Source organism: Xenopus tropicalis, chromosome 6, assembly GCF_000004195.4.
Source record: "Xenopus tropicalis strain Nigerian chromosome 6, UCB_Xtro_10.0, whole genome shotgun sequence".
Taxonomy (NCBI): Eukaryota; Metazoa; Chordata; class Amphibia; order Anura; family Pipidae; genus Xenopus; species Xenopus tropicalis.
Genome location: NC_030682.2, coordinates 79236186 through 79255428, shown reverse-complemented (window position 1 = coordinate 79255428; position 19243 = coordinate 79236186). Strand labels below are relative to the sequence as shown.

The 19243-nt window shown below is 39.7% G+C and overlaps 2 protein-coding genes across 6 annotated transcripts in view; one reads left to right on the top strand and one right to left on the bottom strand.

Annotated features, from left to right (window-relative positions):
* The window catches only part of retreg1 (reticulophagy regulator 1), a 64320-nt gene extending 60379 nt beyond the window's left edge, over positions 1–3941 (bottom strand). Inside the window, exon 1 of one of the 2 annotated variants that reach the window (XM_012964308.3) lies at positions 3750–3941. In XM_012964308.3, coding sequence (XP_012819762.2) covers positions 3750–3916 — 167 coding nt within the window. In that variant the 5' untranslated portion in view covers positions 3917–3941. Of the gene's footprint in view, positions 1–3011; positions 3694–3749 lie in introns of those variants that run through there. The other variant, XM_031903228.1, reaches the window with a different exon arrangement.
* Positions 3942–4140: 199 nt separating this feature from the next.
* Positions 4141–15979, top strand: znf622 (zinc finger protein 622). 4 transcript variants are annotated; one of them, XM_012964625.3, is made up of 7 exons: positions 4141–4254; positions 4952–5575; positions 8494–8760; positions 12213–12375; positions 12667–12779; positions 13506–13649; positions 14953–15979. In XM_012964625.3, exons 2-7 carry the CDS (start codon positions 4990–4992, stop codon positions 15078–15080), a joined length of 1401 nt encoding a protein of 466 aa, XP_012820079.2. In that variant the 5' UTR covers positions 4141–4254; positions 4952–4989; the 3' UTR covers positions 15081–15979.
* The last annotated feature ends 3264 nt before the right edge of the window (positions 15980–19243 follow it).

Below are 19243 nucleotides of genomic sequence, written 5' to 3'. Positions count from 1 at the left end.
CCAGATAAGAGGTTTTTCTGTAATACAAACCTGCCACCAAATGCAGACACAAGGATTTCAGCAAAACTTTTTTTCTTTTTCATTTTAGTTTAAAAAGATTAATTCAAGCCACATCACTATTCACCCTGTATTACACACAGACAAGCCCAGAATCTACCCAAAACTTCACCCACTTTCTGTATTGTTTTGTTGAAATCAGATAATGGGAAATATGTAAAATGGATCAATGATCTTTTATCAACAGAAATTAACATTAAGCAAAAGGGGTAGCTGGCACAGGGGTGTATCAGCCGGCAGAATGGCCTGGATCAGCCCTACTAACGGATCCAAACTATACCTAATATTGATGTATGTACAGCATTGGCCCCCATATTGATGGAAGCGAGTACAAGATGTACTTTCCAGTTCTGGTTGCCCCTTCAACTAGTGCGATAATATATATGACTTTCTTTACTGTGAAGTTGGACAGCACTGAAAATTTGTGGCGACATCATAATAAGTACATTTTAAAGTTGGTACCATTTCCAGTAAGCTATAAATGATCACTAACTGTAGCTGATCTAAGAACAGCTATGAGTTACTTCATACAAAAAGATTTGGAAAGCATAAAGGGGACATAGTACATGTTTTGGGGGGGGGGGGCAGTGTTACAAGAAAGTAACTCAAGTATAGCCAGGTTTACCTGAACACAGAATACTCCAATTCTGAATTAAATGCATGATTGTGATGAGATCAGTAGACATAGCTAACCTGTTAATTTAGACATGGCTATATGAAAATCAGGAATCATGGAATTATGGATATTGTATGATAAATTAGTCTGCTTATCTCTACCACTCTCATGACTAGACCCAAAGATATTTGCATTAATTGTGACTGCATATCTAGAATCCCTCATAAATTTAGAGATGAAATATATTTAGGAGCACCTATAAAATCAAAGCCATACAACCACAGCAAATTAGTATAACACAGCATAATATTACACATTCCTTCTGCAACAATATATTATTAATTTATCAAAAAGCTTGTCAAGTTAAAAAAAATGTTGGTGTCTGGGGCAGCGGAGTTGTTAAACATTTACCTTTATATAGTATGTAGACTAAACATTACATATGTGTGAATTTTGCTGTTCTTGCGATATCTGGGGTGTGGTACATATTGCTATGATGCATGAACTTTAAGAGGCAGTTCAAAACAGACACATAGCTGAAAACAATCCTAAGTGAGGAAACAGTTTCTCTCTGTGGGCATTAAGAAACAGACCAAGGGATGACATAATGGGTTTTTTTTTTTCTTGGGGAAAGAAATAAAGTTTAAATAGCAACCTTATCTGCAATCTGTATATAAAGGATAAAAAATGTTAAATGTGCATGCATTAAAGATACATGACCCAATTTTCCTGCAACACGAGAGACTCATATAGAGCTAGTGCAGGGGTAGGGAACCTATGGCTCGGGAGCCAGATGTGGCTCTTTTGATGGCTGTATCTGGCTCTCTGCCAAATCATAAATAAAAAAAAATAACGAGGGGCGTGGCCTGCGCTCGGCAGATAGAAGACGTGTTCTAAGCCTTAGAACACGTCTTCTAGCCGCCGAGCGCAGGCTATGCCCTCCTCCGCATTGCATCCGGTATCCTTAGCACCCACCCTACCTTGCCCCTGTGCTCGGCGGATAGAAGACGTGTTCTAAGCCTTAGAACACGTCTTCCATCTGCCGAGTGCAGGCCACGCCCTCCTCTGCATCGCATCTGGCATCCTTGGGACCCACCCTACCTTGCCCCGCAGCATCCATATTGTATGGCTCTCACGGAATTACATTTTAAAATATGTGGTGTTTATGGCTCTCTGAGCCAAAAAGGTTCCCGACCCCTGAGCTAGTGCAATGAAATAATGTTCAGCTGTATCTCTTGGATTTTCAAACTGTTGATAAACAACATTGACTCTTATTGAATAACCCAACTATGCATATGGTCCACAGATATTTTACATTGCGGAAGGTTAGGGTGTGGGTTCCTGCATAATTTAAAAGAAAAAAAAAAAATAATTTGCTGCTCCATGGTGGTAATCCCAGACACTTGATGCACACACATGAAAATAAAAAGTAGACAAAAGTACAGTAAAACCCCCATTTTACGTTTTTTTTAGTACTAGAAAAAATGGTGTAAAATATGGGAAAATGTAAAATCAGGGAAATCCGTTATGCATCATATACTGATGAGACTGCAAAAGAAACGGTCTAAAATGTGAGAAAACTTAAAATCAGGGTATGTAAAACTGAGGTTTCACTTTATCAGTGTAGTGTGCTAAACTAATGATAACCAAGTCTGTATGTTATGTGAAGTTATAACAGCATTAGATTCCTATGACAGATTAACCTTGTACTCTTAAAAGGAACAATTTCAGTTGACAAGGATACATCAGATGTGTATTGCAGAATAGTGCAACATAAAAGTTGGGTGCCACTTGTATCTTGTGCCACTACAGGTCCTCTTCTCTGTGACTATTTACACAGCACATGTGCAACTGAAGCCGATTCAAACCTGTTTTAAACTGTAGAAACTCCTCTACAGCAGGACAAAAACGCGCCCACCATATACCCTAAGGTGAGGTTTGGAAGGGGTTCCTAGGGTTATAAGCACATTTTTCTTTAAACACATTTTGCTACTCAGCAACAGCTTAGTTAAATCATTTCAATTTTATCTCCTCAAACCTGCCCAAACCCACCTTTTTTGTGGTATGCCTGCCCATTTCATGTTGGTCTGGAACCTTGATTTGACAGGGTCCCTGACAACACACCTGTCTCACCCACCCCATGTACGACCCCTGCTTTTCCCAGTGGCAATGGAGCGCAACACTTATAGCAATAGTAACCGTTTTTGCTCAGTTTTTGTTGTGTTCGGTGATGATCTCTGTTCTTGTGCTAACAGACCCATTGCAAAGCAACCAAATTGTGAAGTGTACTGAACTGCATTTTTAGTTTTAAAAATTGTACTGTAACATGTATACATACCCTAAGGCTGATGTCCCACAGAGCATGTTCGTCGCCTACGATAAATCTATGCTATTGTGGGTGACTAACTGCTCCGAAATACCTTTCCGCCAGCACAAATAGGAATCCCTGGTGGAAAGGCCTTCGTATCACTTCGGTTTTCCCAAAGTCGTTTCGGTGCGTGGTGCTTGTGGGCAAGCAGAAATTGATTTATACAGTATATTGTTTGGAGACTTAGAACTTGTATCCATGTTTATTCAAATGTTTGGATTATTTTATGTGTTTATAAAAAAAAAGTTCCTGTGAAAACAAACAGAAAAGTGTATACTGGTATCATAAATTCAGCGCTTGTCAATAAGTACACCAGAAACACTCCAAGCAAGTGACAGTAATTCCCAGCACAGCTGTTGTACCATTGTAAAACTTACAGTATAACAAACAGCCTTGGGATGGGGAAAAAAGGTTTAAAATGAACATCAATGTGCTGGAGTGCAGAAGGCCATACACCTAAAAAATTCCCATTACTTGGTGCGTCAACTAGTACCATATGATTCCAGCAAACTCAACTTCATACACAAAACGTCCAATATTTCTAGCCAGCAATGTAAGGAATGCAACTCTATGCGCTCTTCTGCTGAGTAAAATGCCCATATGGAATCTTGCCCCTCATCCCTGACAGCACAATGGGACCCTGTGCAACCAAGACTGCACAGTGGCACAGTGATGGTACTTCCCCCATTCCCTGGCGCTATGACCTACCAGAAGAGGCAGTTGGCACATATGAAGGTGACTAGGCTGCGCACCGGCCTGTGCCATGTTAAAATATCTCGGAAACTGAGCACCATGGTATTAGCAGTGCTGCGCCAGAAAGGCAGCTGTTCTTTTTCCCCAGACGCTTTCTGGCTGCCCTCCTCCGCCTCCGACATTTTCTGTAGTTCACCGCAACACAAAGCTGTCAAGTCACTGCGTTCTGTTCCCCGTAAGGTTCATTCATCGGATCCACTAATACCTTCCATGGAAAATCTACAGTGACTTGCGCTTCCCCGCCTCCCCTGCAGTCTGTAAGCAGCGGAGGCAGGATGATGCTAGGCGCTACATACTGATTTTGTCTAATTATGTCCTAAAGTGGACACCGTAGTGCTAGAGGATGGTTGGTTATCCCACAGCGATACCTGGTCTGTCAGTAACCGGATCTTCTCTATGGTGAGAGCGGAACAGGAACAGGAATTGACAGTAAGCGAAACGTGACAGGAGGGCAGCGTGAGTAAGTGTAGTTATCTATCTGTACTTTTAAAATACCTTAATATATATTTATAGATATATAACCGCCACACGATTATTGTGATATTACTCGCATTGCCTTGACTGGGCACAAGTTGTTTACTAAAGATATCGCAGGGTAACTTAGACCTTCGCTGTTGGGTAACGTGGGTTGTTATTTAAGGCAATCTGATATTCGCCAATACAGCCAATATTTCTGTGCAAACTACTGCCATAGGAACACATTGACGCAAGTCAGCAAACTATTGCTAATGGTCGGTGGGAGCCAGTGGTATAGATATAAATGCGAGTGCCAAGAAAAGTTAAGGTAGCAGTGGAATCCGTAGTACTGACTGTGAAATAATGTAGCTTTCTGTATATTTTCCACTTATAGAAGTTAAATCAATACTATCAGTTTTATCGAGGTGCCATGAGCCCTTTAGGACTCTCTTGCTTGTCCCTCAGTTACAGCTTGTACCGTCCTAAGGTTACTGTGTTTCTTACTAGAGAGTGGTCACAATGGCAAATACGATTCTAACACAAAAGTGTTACCTACTTATGTATGCATTATTTTATATTGCTAGTTATGTCCTCATAATAATAGTACTTACTATATTACAAAGTAAACAAGCTAATCAGCACTGCATATCACAGATCTCATTACCAGCCTGTGTAATTTATATTGTGTTTTGAATTTACAGCTTTTAGTACCCAAGCTAAGAACCTGCATTTGCAAGAGATGGCTTCTTATACATGCATATCGTGTAGGGTTGCTTTTGCAGACCCTGATATTCAGAGGGCCCATTACAAAACTGACTGGCACAGATACAACCTGAAAAGAAAAGTTGCTGACATGCCTCCAGTCACTGCCGAGAATTTCCAGGAGAGGGTGCTGGCACAGAGAGCTGTGGTAGAGGAACAAAGTAAAGAGACAGCTACTTACTGCACAGCTTGCAGCAAGAGATTTGCTTCATTTAATGCTTATGAAAATCACCTGAAGTCCAAGAAACACTTGGATTTGGAGAAGAAGGCTACTGACGCAATTACAAAAAAAGTTGAGATAATGAATGAAAAGAACCTAGAAAAGGGTCTTCGTCCAGAGAGTGTAGATAGAGATGCAATGAACACAGCTATTCAGCAAGCTATTAAAGCACAGCCCTCTGTGTCTCCAAGAAAGCAGCCAGATACTGCATCTGGGAAAGTAAATGAACATGCTAAGACCCGGCCAGAAAAAACACCCAGGCAACAGTGGTATGAAGAACAAGCCAAGAGACTGACATTAGAGGATACTGAACATGATTTAGTGGAGGAGAATGAGGAGGAAGGTAATAAATCAAGTACATGAAATACACATTACCGTATATACTCGAGTATAAGCCGAGTTTTTCAGCACACAAAATGTGCTGAAAAATTAACCCTCGGCTTATACTCGAGACCCTCCTGACCCCCTGCTGGTAATTCCCGCTGCCCCGGCCAACACGACCTACCCTCAACCAACTCTAAAGCCCCACATGCACACACGCTGCACGGACAAAAACTCCTGCAAACTAAGTCGCAGTTTTACATACCGGCACTTAAAGTTCCCTCAGTCCTGCTCTCTGCCTATGTCAGCTTCCCAGAACCACCATCCTCCTAACTGTGCGCTCTTCTGCTCTGCTGTGCACTCTTCTGCTGTGCGCTCTTCCGCTGTGCGTGCTTCTGCTCTGCTGGGAGCCGCAGTCGCGCCAGTGACGTCACGCGCCCCCTTCAGTTACTCATGGCCTCATCTTACAAGGTATAGGTAACTGAAGGGGGCGCGTGACATCACTGGAGCGACTGCGGCGCCCAGCAGAGCAGAAGCGCGCACAGCAGAGCAGAAGCGCGCACAGCAGAGCAGAAGCGCGCACAGCAGAGCAGAAGAGCGCACAGCAGAGCAGAAGAGCGCACAGTTAGGAGGATGGTGGTTCTGGGAAGCTGATTTTGGCTACACTGCCTGACCACCTTGGCATGTATGGAAAGTTGGCTTTACAACAGATAATTCTGTGATCCCGTTTATAGAGGTTTTATCTGTCATGATGGAAATTTTTTATCGGTTTGTAATGGAACTGCCCATAACTGGTAGATCCTCAATAAGTAAAAGGGGACTAGGAAGGCCTTTACTGCAAGAAGAAGGTATGTAGCAAGTCAATGTGAGGAACCAAGGCAGAATTTATTGAGAGCTTCTCAAAGTTGTAGCAAACATGCTGCAGTACTGGTTGCTGGCTCCCCTATATCTCTGTCATGACCAGCATGCAGTGCATAAGCCTCTGAGCTGTCACTATAGCTCCACTAGGTTCCCAATAATTTAATCCTAAACACTCTAGTTCCCTAACTGGCACTCAACTGCCTTGGGTCTCTTCCCCAAATAATCCCTCTTCGATGGGACAAACTGTCCTTATGCCCTGGCTATCTTGCACCCCTAGAGAGACATAACATAAATCTCCTAACCCACTTCCTAGAACTAACATGGTACTGCCTCCCACCTGGTCTGGCTCTGTGGACATCTGTCGTTTTGCTTGACGTTCCTAGGCCAAAGAGGAAGTCTCTAGCTACTGAACTTTCTTATATACATGTAAGTTCCTGTAGAGGAATTCCCCACAGGCCAACTTGTTACACTCTTGTCTAACTATTGCCTATTATACACTCTTGCATCTCTATTTAAGTGTGGACTTTGTGAAAACTCGGGTATATAGGCAGCAGCAATAGGTTAATGTCAATATGCTTTCTGCTGAGAATGGGGGGATCTATGCCAGTTATCTATTATCAGTTCTCAAGCAATATCGTGTAACAAGATTATCCTGCTGTACTTCTTGTGCTTCGTGTGCTGGCTCGCTCGCACCAGCCCTACTGGTGTCACCCTAGGCTTATACTCGAGTCAATAAGTTTTTCCAGTTTTCTTAGGTAAAATTAGGTACCTCGGCTTATACTCGGATCGGCTTATACTCGAGTATATACGGTACATACCTTCCTAAATACAATATGGGTTAGGTTTGTGTCTTTCGAAACTTTTACAAAACTTTAGTGGGCAGTAGCACAAGGCGATTTACATTTAAGTGTATGGCAGACTGCTTTGGGTTCCTTTTTACAGCCCTCTGGAGACAAAATAAGCAACATGATCTAGGATTTAAAACAAGTGTGTACTATATACAAATACTTTGTTTCTGATTGGTATTTACATAAAGCTTGTGGAACAGGTATGGGATCCCTTATCCGGAAACCCATTATCCAGAAAGCAAATAATTATAAGCAAATAATTCTAATTTTTAAAAAGGATTTCCTTTTTCTTTGTAATTATAAAACAGTACCTTGTTCTTGATCCCAACTAAGATATAATAAATCCTTATTGGAAGTAAAACAAACCTATTGAGTTTATTCAATATTTAAATGATTTTAGCAGACTTAAGTTATGGAGATCCAATTTACGGAAAGATGCCTTATCTGGAAAACCCCAGGACCCAAGCATTCTGGATAACAGGTCCCATACCTGTATATTTCCCTAAAATAAGAATTTTTTACAAGACTGCAGAGCCACTATGTGCCTTCCCATGGCCACTACTCTACACCTCATAGGTTACAGGGTCCTTTGCTTACTTTTGTAGAAGCGATATAGGGTTTTTCTTTTTTATTAGTGAGGGTACAAGCCCTATTCCTTGTATTCATTGAACTCATATTGAAAAAGGGGTATTTTAAAGAATGTTCTTTTGCCAAGTCTGCTTCTGGATTATTTCCCCCCCCCCTTCCTTTTTATATTTAAAGGAGAAGGAAAGGCTAATAAAGAGTTAATCTCAAGCTGCAGGCATACCTTCAGTTGTCTCAATAGTGCCTTAAGTCTCCCCATATTTCACTTGTTCAGATGACCAGAAGCCAAACAGGAAGAAAAATGCTGAGCTGTGTAAAGAAAGTTCCTATAATGCCTCGCTCCTGCACAGACACCCAGACCAAGTGAACATGCTCAGTTAGTTAGACTATGAGTCAGCTTCCTGCTGATTGGCTCAGATCCACATTCTTAAGTGGGGGGAGTGAATTCTTAGCATTCTTGGGGGAGTGGGGAGCAGGAGAGAGGAGAAAGCAAAGAGCTGCGTGTCTCTGGCACATGATTTACAGACACAAGAAATCTTTTCACAGAGAAGTCAGTGCAGCATTTCTGTGAGTGCTTATGGCTGTATTTACATAGACCTTTCTGATAAAGCTTACATAGTTTTTACCATTCTTTCTCCTTTGATAGAAGCCTGGGAGGACATGGATTCAGCAGAAGAGGATGAAGTGGATAGTGATGAGGAAATAGAGCACATGGATGGAGCAGAGGGAGAGGCCATCACTGCAAATGAGAGTGAATTGCCTGTAGGAACAATTCCTGTCACAGATTGCTTATTCTGCTCACACCATTCCCGCTCGCTGGTGAAAAATGTAGCACACATGACCAAAGTCCATAGCTTCTTTATTCCTGATATAGAATATCTCCAGGATCTTCATGGTCTTATTAGGTACTTGGGTAAGTAATAGTGTCTTATTATGTTGGGCCTACTGATGATTTTTTGGGTTTTTTATTTGTCATGAAAAACATTAATATGTAGCAAATAAATAAATGCATGAAAACTACAAAAGTGTTGACCTTTGCATTTATTTGCTACAAATTGATATGTTTTTCTTTTTATGCAATATGTTAGGCACCCCCCATTGATGGTATACTTACCTGATACCCACAATTGTGCTCATCATGTGGCCACTCAATAGGAATTTCTCAGTCATTTTCAGGGGAGTATAGCAGGATGACAGTGTATCCTGGTTCTGTAAAATTCATATTAGGAATTCAGATTTTGGGACAACAAAATGAAATGACAGGGCTAAGCAGAATAGAAGAAGATAGCAGAAGGTGAAAGAGTAGAGGTAGCCATATTCTGTTATATACCTTTGTATGTTTATTTGTATGGTAGCCTAAGATCCTAATCAATATCCATGGTCTATGAATATCAGTCAGTATTGTAAGTGCCAGGTTTTAAATATGTGCTGATCCCCCATGTTTTTATCAGAACAATAGAAAAAAGCAATAGAAATACCATCAGTGGCCCCTTGTAATCTTTGGCCCTTGTAACCTGATGGGTTGGAGAGTGTACCTGATCTGTCTATGTATGGTTGCATTTAGAAGAGTATGTATAAGGTACAAAATGGAGCCAGTAAAAATACTGGCTGTGTAACCTCTGTTTTCATTCTTTCCTATTAACAACATTGACAAGCTTAATTGTTACCAACTTACCCAGTACAATACTGCTTAGTATAAAAAGTAAGCAGTAAAAGTAAGGTGAACGGGTAAATGATTATAAAGGTGGGCTGAGCAGAGGAAAATTGGAGATAATCAATGCTAAAGAGTAAAAAATGTGACAAGGAAGAGCATAAAGGTCAAAAGCGGAAGTGGAGAGAATAGATAATAGCTTTAAAGCAAGGAAAAGAGAAAATAGAGATCAGAAGAGTAGGAAAAAAAATAGTTAGGGTGGCCATGCACAGGAAGATTAAAGATGCTGATTTGGCCCCTTCAGACCGGGTTGTAAGCTTATCTGCACATGTATGGGGCACACCAACGGTCCTGCTTGAATGATATCTGGGGAAAGATTGCCCAGATAACAGGCAGGTTTGAGGGCACCAGCATGATAAGAATGGGGAGAAATAGGCCTCCATAAAAATTTGCCCTCCTACCAGTATACACAGGAATTCCTTTTATTTATGTAAAGGCAAACAAATATTGGGTTGCTTGTTGGGGGCTTAGCTCCATTGCAGACACCCCCACTAATTTAGTCTGACAAAGTATGCCCCTTTACATCTAGAAAGTTGGACAACACCACCAGCTTTTTAAAGCGTAGGGGCTGATTTTCAGCCTGCCTTTATCCACAGGCCCCATGTTTCAGGAGCCCAAGGGGCCTGGGCACACACGTTAGTGCCCAGGCCCTTAAGCTTACACAGTAATGCAACCCCGCCCCTAAGTGTTTCCATTGTGAAGTGATGATATCAAGAACTTAAAGTCCCTTTGCTTTTTATAGTGGGTGGTGCATAGGTTGTCTGCAAAGCAGAGGGAGTTCAAGTCACAAAATTCATCACTTCACAATGTAACAAGATATAGGTGGGTGTTAGGAACACGCCACTTCCCGACGCGCCTGACACCGGGACGGGGAACCAAGGGATTACACTCAGTCACCTTTCACACAGGTTAGACTAACATCAAGCACCCCCAAATACCCCACCGCCCCAAATAACTATTCGCTGCCACCATCTATCATTAACAGGCGATAGAAACCTAATACACAAATATATCACACCAGCTTTCTTACTGTAGTTAGGGTTAACTTTAAACTAATTCCACAAGCACACTAGCAGCCACAGGGTTAAAATTACAGTCAAACACACCCCCGTGCTAGCAGCTCACTAGTGAATTAGTATTTACACAAAACTTGCACTCTATTTAATACACATACAGTCAAGCAGTTAATATAGTTAGGCCTGAGCAGTCATACAAGGTACGTGGAGATCGTTATAGAGCCAAAGAACAAAACTTATTAAATTTTATATTTAATATTACAAAGATAAACAGTGCATTTTAAAAAAAGAGACATCTACAAAAAGAGACATCTACATACAAAACAGTAAATAAAATAAAAGGGAATAAAAACACAGAGAAAACCCTATCTACGGTACCGAGTTATCTGTTGTGTCCTCCTGAGGCAAGAGTTTGAAAATCCTGAGCCCATCCCCCAACATATTGGGACCTCACTTCTCATGCCAGGTTCTTGTCATATATTGTTGGTACTTGCCAGTAACCAATATTATTATGAAAGTAGGGGATTGTTTTAACCCATATGTGGGTGATCAAAATGATACCAAACATGAGGGGTGTCTCATGTCCCAGTCCCCCAGAAACTACCCCCCCAACTGGTGGGTATAAGCCGTCCCTGTTTGGTATCCTTGGGAAGCATGGGGCCTCCTCATAAACCACATATGATTTATGAGGATGTGAACCCTAAAGCAAAGAAGATATGGATCCCTTTCTATAATCCATATTTTTCTGTATGCTGTTCCCCCCTGCAGTTCTAGGTCCACTCTTTGCCTTGCTTTGATCAGCAGATCAAAGAAACCAAAGGCCCCCCCAGCTTCATGTCCCAACTAGCTGGTTCTGCATTGTCTGATGAGCTTAAAGAAGTTGTCACCTTCCACAGTCCCTGGTTGTGTCTTTAGGGGGTATTTGTGAATTACCCCCTACTGGGAAGGGTTTCCCTCAAATGTGGATTCCAACCAGACTTTCTAAATTGAAAACTTAACCCTTTACATGTTGAGCCTTACTTCTACAACATGACAGTGGTGACTTATTATATTGTGTGTCTAACGAATGTTGGTAAATTGCTCCACAGTATCAGGGTTTCACTCTTGAAGTCATGTAAAATCTAAATGAGCTCATGTCAAAAAGGGGGTATTCTAATAGCACCTAATATATAACAGCCAGATCCACTTGTTTTTTTAAATTGGCTCACAAATAAAAAAAAAAAATCCGAACTAGTTTTATTACTTTAGCAGTTTCTGACGTATGCAGCACCGAAAAATCATTGTTGCTGTTCAGAAGTTAGCCAGTGTGCATTTTCAAGAACATAGTCATGCCTGTGTGTGCTCTAAATACTTTTACAAGAAAATAAATTCAGCAACCTTTAGAATTATACATCCTGGCCAGTTACTGAGCATTTTAGGTTACTGTTTACACAGCTATATGATAGCTGAGGCTTACCTTACGTAAAGTAAATTTTATCACCAATTGATATTTCTGCAGTTCTTAATACAAAAATAAATGCCAGTGTCTTCAGTTCTTTTAAAAAATTTTTTTTTTTTTTCATTTTTGTGGTCAGAAAAGCAAAATACATGTATGTTTTGTAAGTGGTCTGTAATTGCAGCTGAATGGTACTGTTGCAGGTGAGAAGGTTGGTGTGGGGAAGATTTGCCTCTGGTGTAACGAGAAGGGGAAGTCGTTTTACAGCACAGAATCTGTTCAAGCTCACATGAATGACAAGAGCCACTGTAAACTCTTCACTGATGGAGACGCAGCCCTTGAATTTGCTGATTTCTATGATTTTAGGTAAGAAAGGCAAAAGTGGAAAGTCCTTTTTACATCACAAGGAATCATATTAGGGTTAGTCAGATCACAACATAAATTAAGTTATTTTGTTCATTAGCAGATAAAAATAGTAGTATTCTTGGATCAAGGAAAAATCAAGGATAATTGATGCACAGGCAGCCTCTGTGTGATTGATTGCTCGTAAAGCCCATATAGAATCTTGTTAAAGCATGGTTTGGTGTTAACTGCAGGAGTCTCAAAAATACATAAATGAAATATCCTGTTTTATATTTTAATTTTTTTTTTTAACAGGTCCAGCTATCCTGACCATAAAGAAGGGGAAGATATAGAGATGACTGAAAGAGAAGAATCTGATAAAAATCTAGAATATGATGAAGACACTATGGAGTTGATTCTGCCCTCAGGCAAGGCACATAGAATGTGAACCTACTGGTTAAAAATGGGTTATGGTCATGCTTATTAGTTGGCTGCATAGCCCTGGTATTTTTAAACAAAATGTGCACTTAAATTTAAAAGTATGGCACTTGTGATGATTTCGACAGTCCTGTCATGATGAATATAAAAACATTAAAACTACTGCTGTTTTACTAAATTGGAATTGTGTTTCCAGTGGCACAGCATAGCAAACTCAGCAACTATTGCTAAAAATTCTGCCATATGTGTTCTCCCAGGCCACTGATTTTTTTTTTAATCTGTCCCATAATTTGTGCTGTGCATAAAAAAGGTGGTAGGTAGATAATATACCACTTTGTTGTGGGCTCACTTGGTAAGGGATTTAAAAAATGCATGGGATAGATACATAGCAACTGTAAACAGTAACAGCAAAACTAGACCTAAGCAGACAAAGGGTGTACATAGCAACTCTGGAATGTAACAAGAAACTTTAAGGGCAACGACACATGGGGCAACTAGTCACAGCAACTTTTTAAAAAGTTCTGGCGACTAATTGCTGTGCCGTAAATCAGGGCGCAATTAGTCGCGGTGACTTGTATGTTTGTCTATGGAGGTTAAACTGCCGAGAGTAGTCGCCACAACCAATCGCCCCATGTGTCTTTGCACTAAATGTTTAGGCTAATCTTGTGGTTGATCTCCTGTTTTAAATTCTGCCTCTCTTACATGTCCATATTCAGGTTCTCGAATAGGGCATCGTTCACTGATGAGATATTACAAGCAGAAATTTGGAATAACCAGGGAAGTGGTGGTTTATAAAAACCAAAAAGCTGTGGGGCGTTTATTGCAACAATACAAGGCTCTAGGATGGACAGGTGGAACTGGTAAGTCTCCTTTTCCTAGCGAATGTATTGTTGTCTTTTATAGAATTGGCTCTGGTTGATCATTAAAATAAATGCTTTCATACCCTTATCAATGAAGTCTGATTTAAAGAAAACTGTTTGCTAAAATGGCATGGGATATACTTGAACTTTAGAATAGCCCTAACCATTTGAAGTTTGCAGTCTGCAATAGAATGCCTGGAACCTAGAAACTTGAATTCCCTAGAAATTTAAAATCTGCAGTGCTGGCAGCCAGGTCCCCGACAGCGATAACATGGAATTTACAGTCTGTGGTACACAACATAAACATTTTGGTTCACATTCTGTAAAACCAGATGCGATAATAGACTAGTTGATGTGATTCCAAAAGGCAGCTGCTTCTGCCTAGCAAACTAAAATTATAGTGTCGGTTACTATAAGATTTGTTCATTTATTGAAATAACATTTGTTAAAATAAATTGTTAAATGCACATAGTTTGAACATAAAGCACTCTTTTCCTGCCTGCAGTTGTTCAATTACCAATTGTTCATTACATTATTTAGCCTTTTATTAGACATTCTACAGAATATCTAGCCCTGCACAGCGGAAGATGGTTTGACATTATAAAGCACTCTTTTCCTGCCTGCAGTTGTTCAATTACCAATTGTTATTTTTTTTCTACACAAATCTTTAAACTCAAACTTAAAATAACCCTTTGATAAAATGATTGTATCAGTATTTTGCACAGCTGCCTAATTAGCAGAGATTACTTCTGTCTTCCTCTATTAAATGTGAGCTGTCTTCTGTTTGAAAGTTATAAAAAGTATCCAATACCCCTTATTTAACACAGTTTTCAACTTGAAGTTAATGTGGCCTTGTAGGTTGCCCATCATTAAAGGGCAGCTCCCGTAACTCTATAGGCTTGTCAAAGCACATGGCAGGCTGCTTGTCCTTGACACATCTGTGCTCTGTTCTCCTGCACCTGGGCAATAAATAGCGAGCCCTTACATGTAATGCTTTGTACACATACTGTGGTCACATTTACTGGGTTAAAATTAAAATTTGAAATGTGTTAAGGATTTACAGGTAGTGTTGGCTCTTGCTTGTTCTGATTGCCTTAAAATCCTAACCTATTTTCAGGATTGTGTCAAAAGAGCACAGTTGGCTCCATCAGAAGCACGGAACCACTTGCACTCAAGGTTTCTTATCATGAAAATAATCATATTATTGGAAATAGGGCACCACTGATGTAATGTATTTCTCTTTTCCATTGTAGTCAAAGTATATCTTTAAGGTTATTCATTACAAATTGTTTCCATTCCAAAGGTTCTGTTGTTCAGCGTGAGCGTGATATGCAGTATGTGCAAAGGATGAAGTCCAAATGGATGCTGAAAACTGGAATCAGTAATAATGCAACAAAGCAGATGCACTACAGGCCACAAGTCAGATTTTGATGTTGCGATGATCCTGAGAATGATTATGTGGTTGAACTGATACACACTTTCATGTGCTTTAAAACATGACAGCTGCTACAACTTCATGACTTGGCCTAATGGCTTTTATTGCTGATATGGTTGGACTGAATAAAAGATTATCAATCAGAAGTATTTTTCAGCCCAGCCATTAGACCCAGTAGTTGCTATAAGGATGCAGTGAAAATCGGGATGTTAAAGGTGAATACGATATAATGATAGTGTAGGAATCAGTTGTAACATTTCACCATCAGTGTCGTTTATTACAAAGATATTTTTAAATAGTTAAATTGTTTGAGATTCTAAAATAAACAGAACATGGAGTAAGATACTTTAATGCATTCAATAACATATAATGGCTAAACCTATCATATTAGAGGTAGAAATATCATTACATTATTTAGCCTTTTATTAGACATTCTACAGAATATCTAGCCCTGCACAGCGGAAGATGGTTTGACATTTGTATATGATGAGAGCTGGGAATATTAACATCAATCGTACTTAAATTTCAAGCTGATAAAAAATTTAATTTTGAAACATTAACAAAGGTATATTGTAATTCTCTATTTTTCTTTGTTTCTGAATATTTTGAAAGGTATTAAACCCTATTTTCAGTCATTTACACCAAGAAAGTAATTTTCTTTTGTTTTAAATGTCCTTCTGTGAAAAAGTTGATAAGACCAAACTTCAGGCACTTCCCACAGAGTACTATTCGCCAAGGGAATGTCACATATGCACGGTCTTTACCTGAAAACACAGACATCCCTTGATACAGGTAACAGTTGATTACGTGTACCCTATTCAATTATTACTATTAATGGGAAGCAGTCTTATCCAATTACCTTTGTTTTTGTAATAAAATGTTGTGAGAGTTTTAACCTTTGTGCCAGAGAATTTGATATAGGCACATATGTTCTGAAACATTCTTGAAACACATATTAGATAGACTTTCTTTTAAAATTTAATAGGGATGTTGTGCGTCTTTAAAGGGTCCTATAACATGGTTTCCTGCTCAGTGAGTTTTTTGTGCATTTGTTATCTTTATTTTGAAAGAGTACTGTCATGGAGAAACTTTTCTTTTAAAAGTTAATAGTGCTCCGTAGTAATGAGCAGAATTTTTCACCAGGTTGCGCTGTGAAAAAACGCCCATACGCTTCACTGGCTGCAAAAAAAAAAGTTGCACAGTATAAAAGTCACACTGTAGCCAAGAAAAAAACTCCTGCTGATTTTTGCAGTTTTGTTTCTCTGATAATTACACGAAATGGAAAAATATTTTAAAATGCATTTTTTCACACCTAAAGCACAACTGTTTTTTTTTTTTAACCACATGACCTTTTTCCATGGGTTTTTTTCTTCAAAAGTGCAAAATTTTACAGTTTGCAAATGGAGTGAAACAGAACAGAATAGGGCTCCACAAGCAGAATCCAGTTCTGAAACACATATTTTAGATCAAATAGATTCTTTACATTTTAAAGGGAAGGGTTAAAAATGCAACCCCATAAATGCATAGGCCTTATCTCCCTGTAGCTAATCGCTAATTTTTTTTACCTTTTATAGCCACTATTTTCTGAGCACTCTCCGATTTTCCGAAACGCTGTTTAGCAACTATTGCGGGCCATCATGTTGGATATTTAAATTAGTTCAACATGGCGCCGCGTAAGTAACCACGCATGCGCAAATCTTCTCCCTCCCCCTAGACGCGAGCACGACCTACTCTACCCTACTCTAACTGTGCACTGCGCAAACACAGGTATGAGCTTGCTAGTATGGCGTGTTTCAGTTTCCTGTCCCTGCGCTTACTCAGGAGCTGGTCTTAGTCTCGGTGCCAGAGCGATGCATTATGGGAATCTTATTTACACAGCTCAGCGTTTTTCTTGCTGGACTGCAAGCTCATGTTTTGTCAATCCCCCGGCCAGCAGCCTATCAACAGAAGAACGGATAGGTAACCAGATACCAGCTTTTTCTTCCACTTCTCCAAGAAGGTTCAGCTGCTGAACTGATGTTTCCTACCATTGCCCTGCTTTAGATTAAGAGCGCATTCTGATATTTTAGAAGAGAAATGGCCAAAACTGTACATGTTTCCTGTTCACACGTGGGCCGTTTGTTGCAAGTGGGAAATCACACTCCCTGCGGGCGACAGAACTCCACAATGGATGTCATGTTTTCTGCATTGCTGTGTCAAAGCAATTTGTGCTATGTTTTGGCATTCTAAAATGCACCTTTGCACAGCCCAGTGGTCGGTATGAAAGTAGCACCAAGCAGGATCATATAAGTATCATATAAGATTTGGAGACAAGCATTGCATAGCAGTAGCTGACTTAAAGAATTTCTGCAAGCACTGGATCATCCATTATAGAATGAAATAGCTCTGCGCACACTGTTATTAAAACTTAAAAAATATATGTAAAATACAAAAACTTAACTATAATTTTAAATGGTACCAGTTTTTTGCAAGGCAAACAGTGTAGCATTATATTAAAACTATACTAAAAAACCATGACACTAGGGGGCAGATTTACTAATCCACGAATCCCAATCCCGAAAGGGAAAAAATCGTATTGGAAATGAAAATTTTGCAACTTTTTCGTCAGTGCCGCGATTTTTCGTATTTTTCACTGCCGCGACTTTATCGTTTTTTGCGTGACTTTTGTCGTCGCCGTCGCGATTTTTTCAATAGTAAACGGCGGAAAAACCAATCCAATTTTTTCGCGACGACGACGAAAAAGTCGGGGAAAATATACGAAAAAGTTGCAAAAATACAGATCATTACGAAAAAACACATTCAGACGCTTTCAGTCCGTTCGTGGATTAGTAAAGCTTGCCCCTATGAGCAGAATGTTTTTTTTAGTTTTTGAATGGGAAGAGATACTGAGTGGAAGGGTATATTGACCTCTGTGATTTAGCGCAGCAATAGAGCAAATATAGCAATATAGCTAAATTGCTTGATTTTGGTGAAAATAGCATGTTAAAGTTCTAGCACGATCCCGGACAGCAAGTAAGTAGTCACCCTACAATAACTGACATTAAAGTGATACTGACACTAAATAACGACTCCTCAAAATATGAATGTACATAAAAAGTTGCCTATAGGTCATGTTGATTGATTTTTGCTGAGAGATTTGCTTTTGTAAATAATTGTTCCTTAAAGTTCTTAAACCTGCCTGTTTTGCCAACCTGAGTGTCACTTCTCAGCCTGTCAGTTATAGCTTCTAATGCTAACGGCCTCCTGCTGGACAAATATGGCAGCCCCCTTATAGGGGAACATGGGGGATCAGACAGGTAATATAAAAGTATTGGGCAAATACTTTTATGGCAAAAATGAAGGTCATGCAAGGACAATGTTATGATAGAAGTAAAAAAAGGTTTATTTCTGGTGTCAGTATCTCTTTAAGCCTGGGCCCCATTCAAAGTTTGGTGTCCCTGAGTTTCGGAACCAATACCTTTAAAGGAGAAGGAAAGTCATTTTGGCATTTTACTGCAAATAGATTTGCCACATTAGTGCAAGCTAGAACACTATATTTGTTCTGCAGAAAGCTTTATCATACCTGAGTAAAGAGCCCTAGAAGCTTTCTCTGTTTAAGATTGCAGCTGCAATTTTGGCTTGATCTTAATAGCTTCCTGCTATAGATCTAGAGGCTGGTAGCTCAGATTACACATTCCTAAGGGTTAGGGGAGTGAATGTTCCACCGGGAACAAAGGATTTTTCTAAAAGAGAGATGAAGTCTCATGTTTACAAAAAAAGAGACAAGAAATCCTGTGTTTCTTTTGATAGAGGACTCCGTGCAGCTTTTCTGTGTGTGCTTATGGCTGTCTTTACATAGACCTTTCTGATAAAGCTTACTTAGTTTTTACTTTTCCTTCTCCTTTAATGTTATGTCTCTATGCGACTATTAAGAAAAATTCACCATTTAATGACAGCTGCAAGAAATATGTTTTTATATTAAGGTGTTTAGTTGCCCCATGTTTTTATATACCATTTGCCCAGTGTTGTCCGCATCCCAAGCCAGTTCTAGCCCACTGCAAGTGTTTCTAACGCCGTTCATTTTGTGTAAATATGTTAAGTTTTCATTTGTAAAGCACCTGACTTATTAATAGGCACAAAGTATATTCAAAGGATAAACACAGCTTTTTTTCAGTGAAGA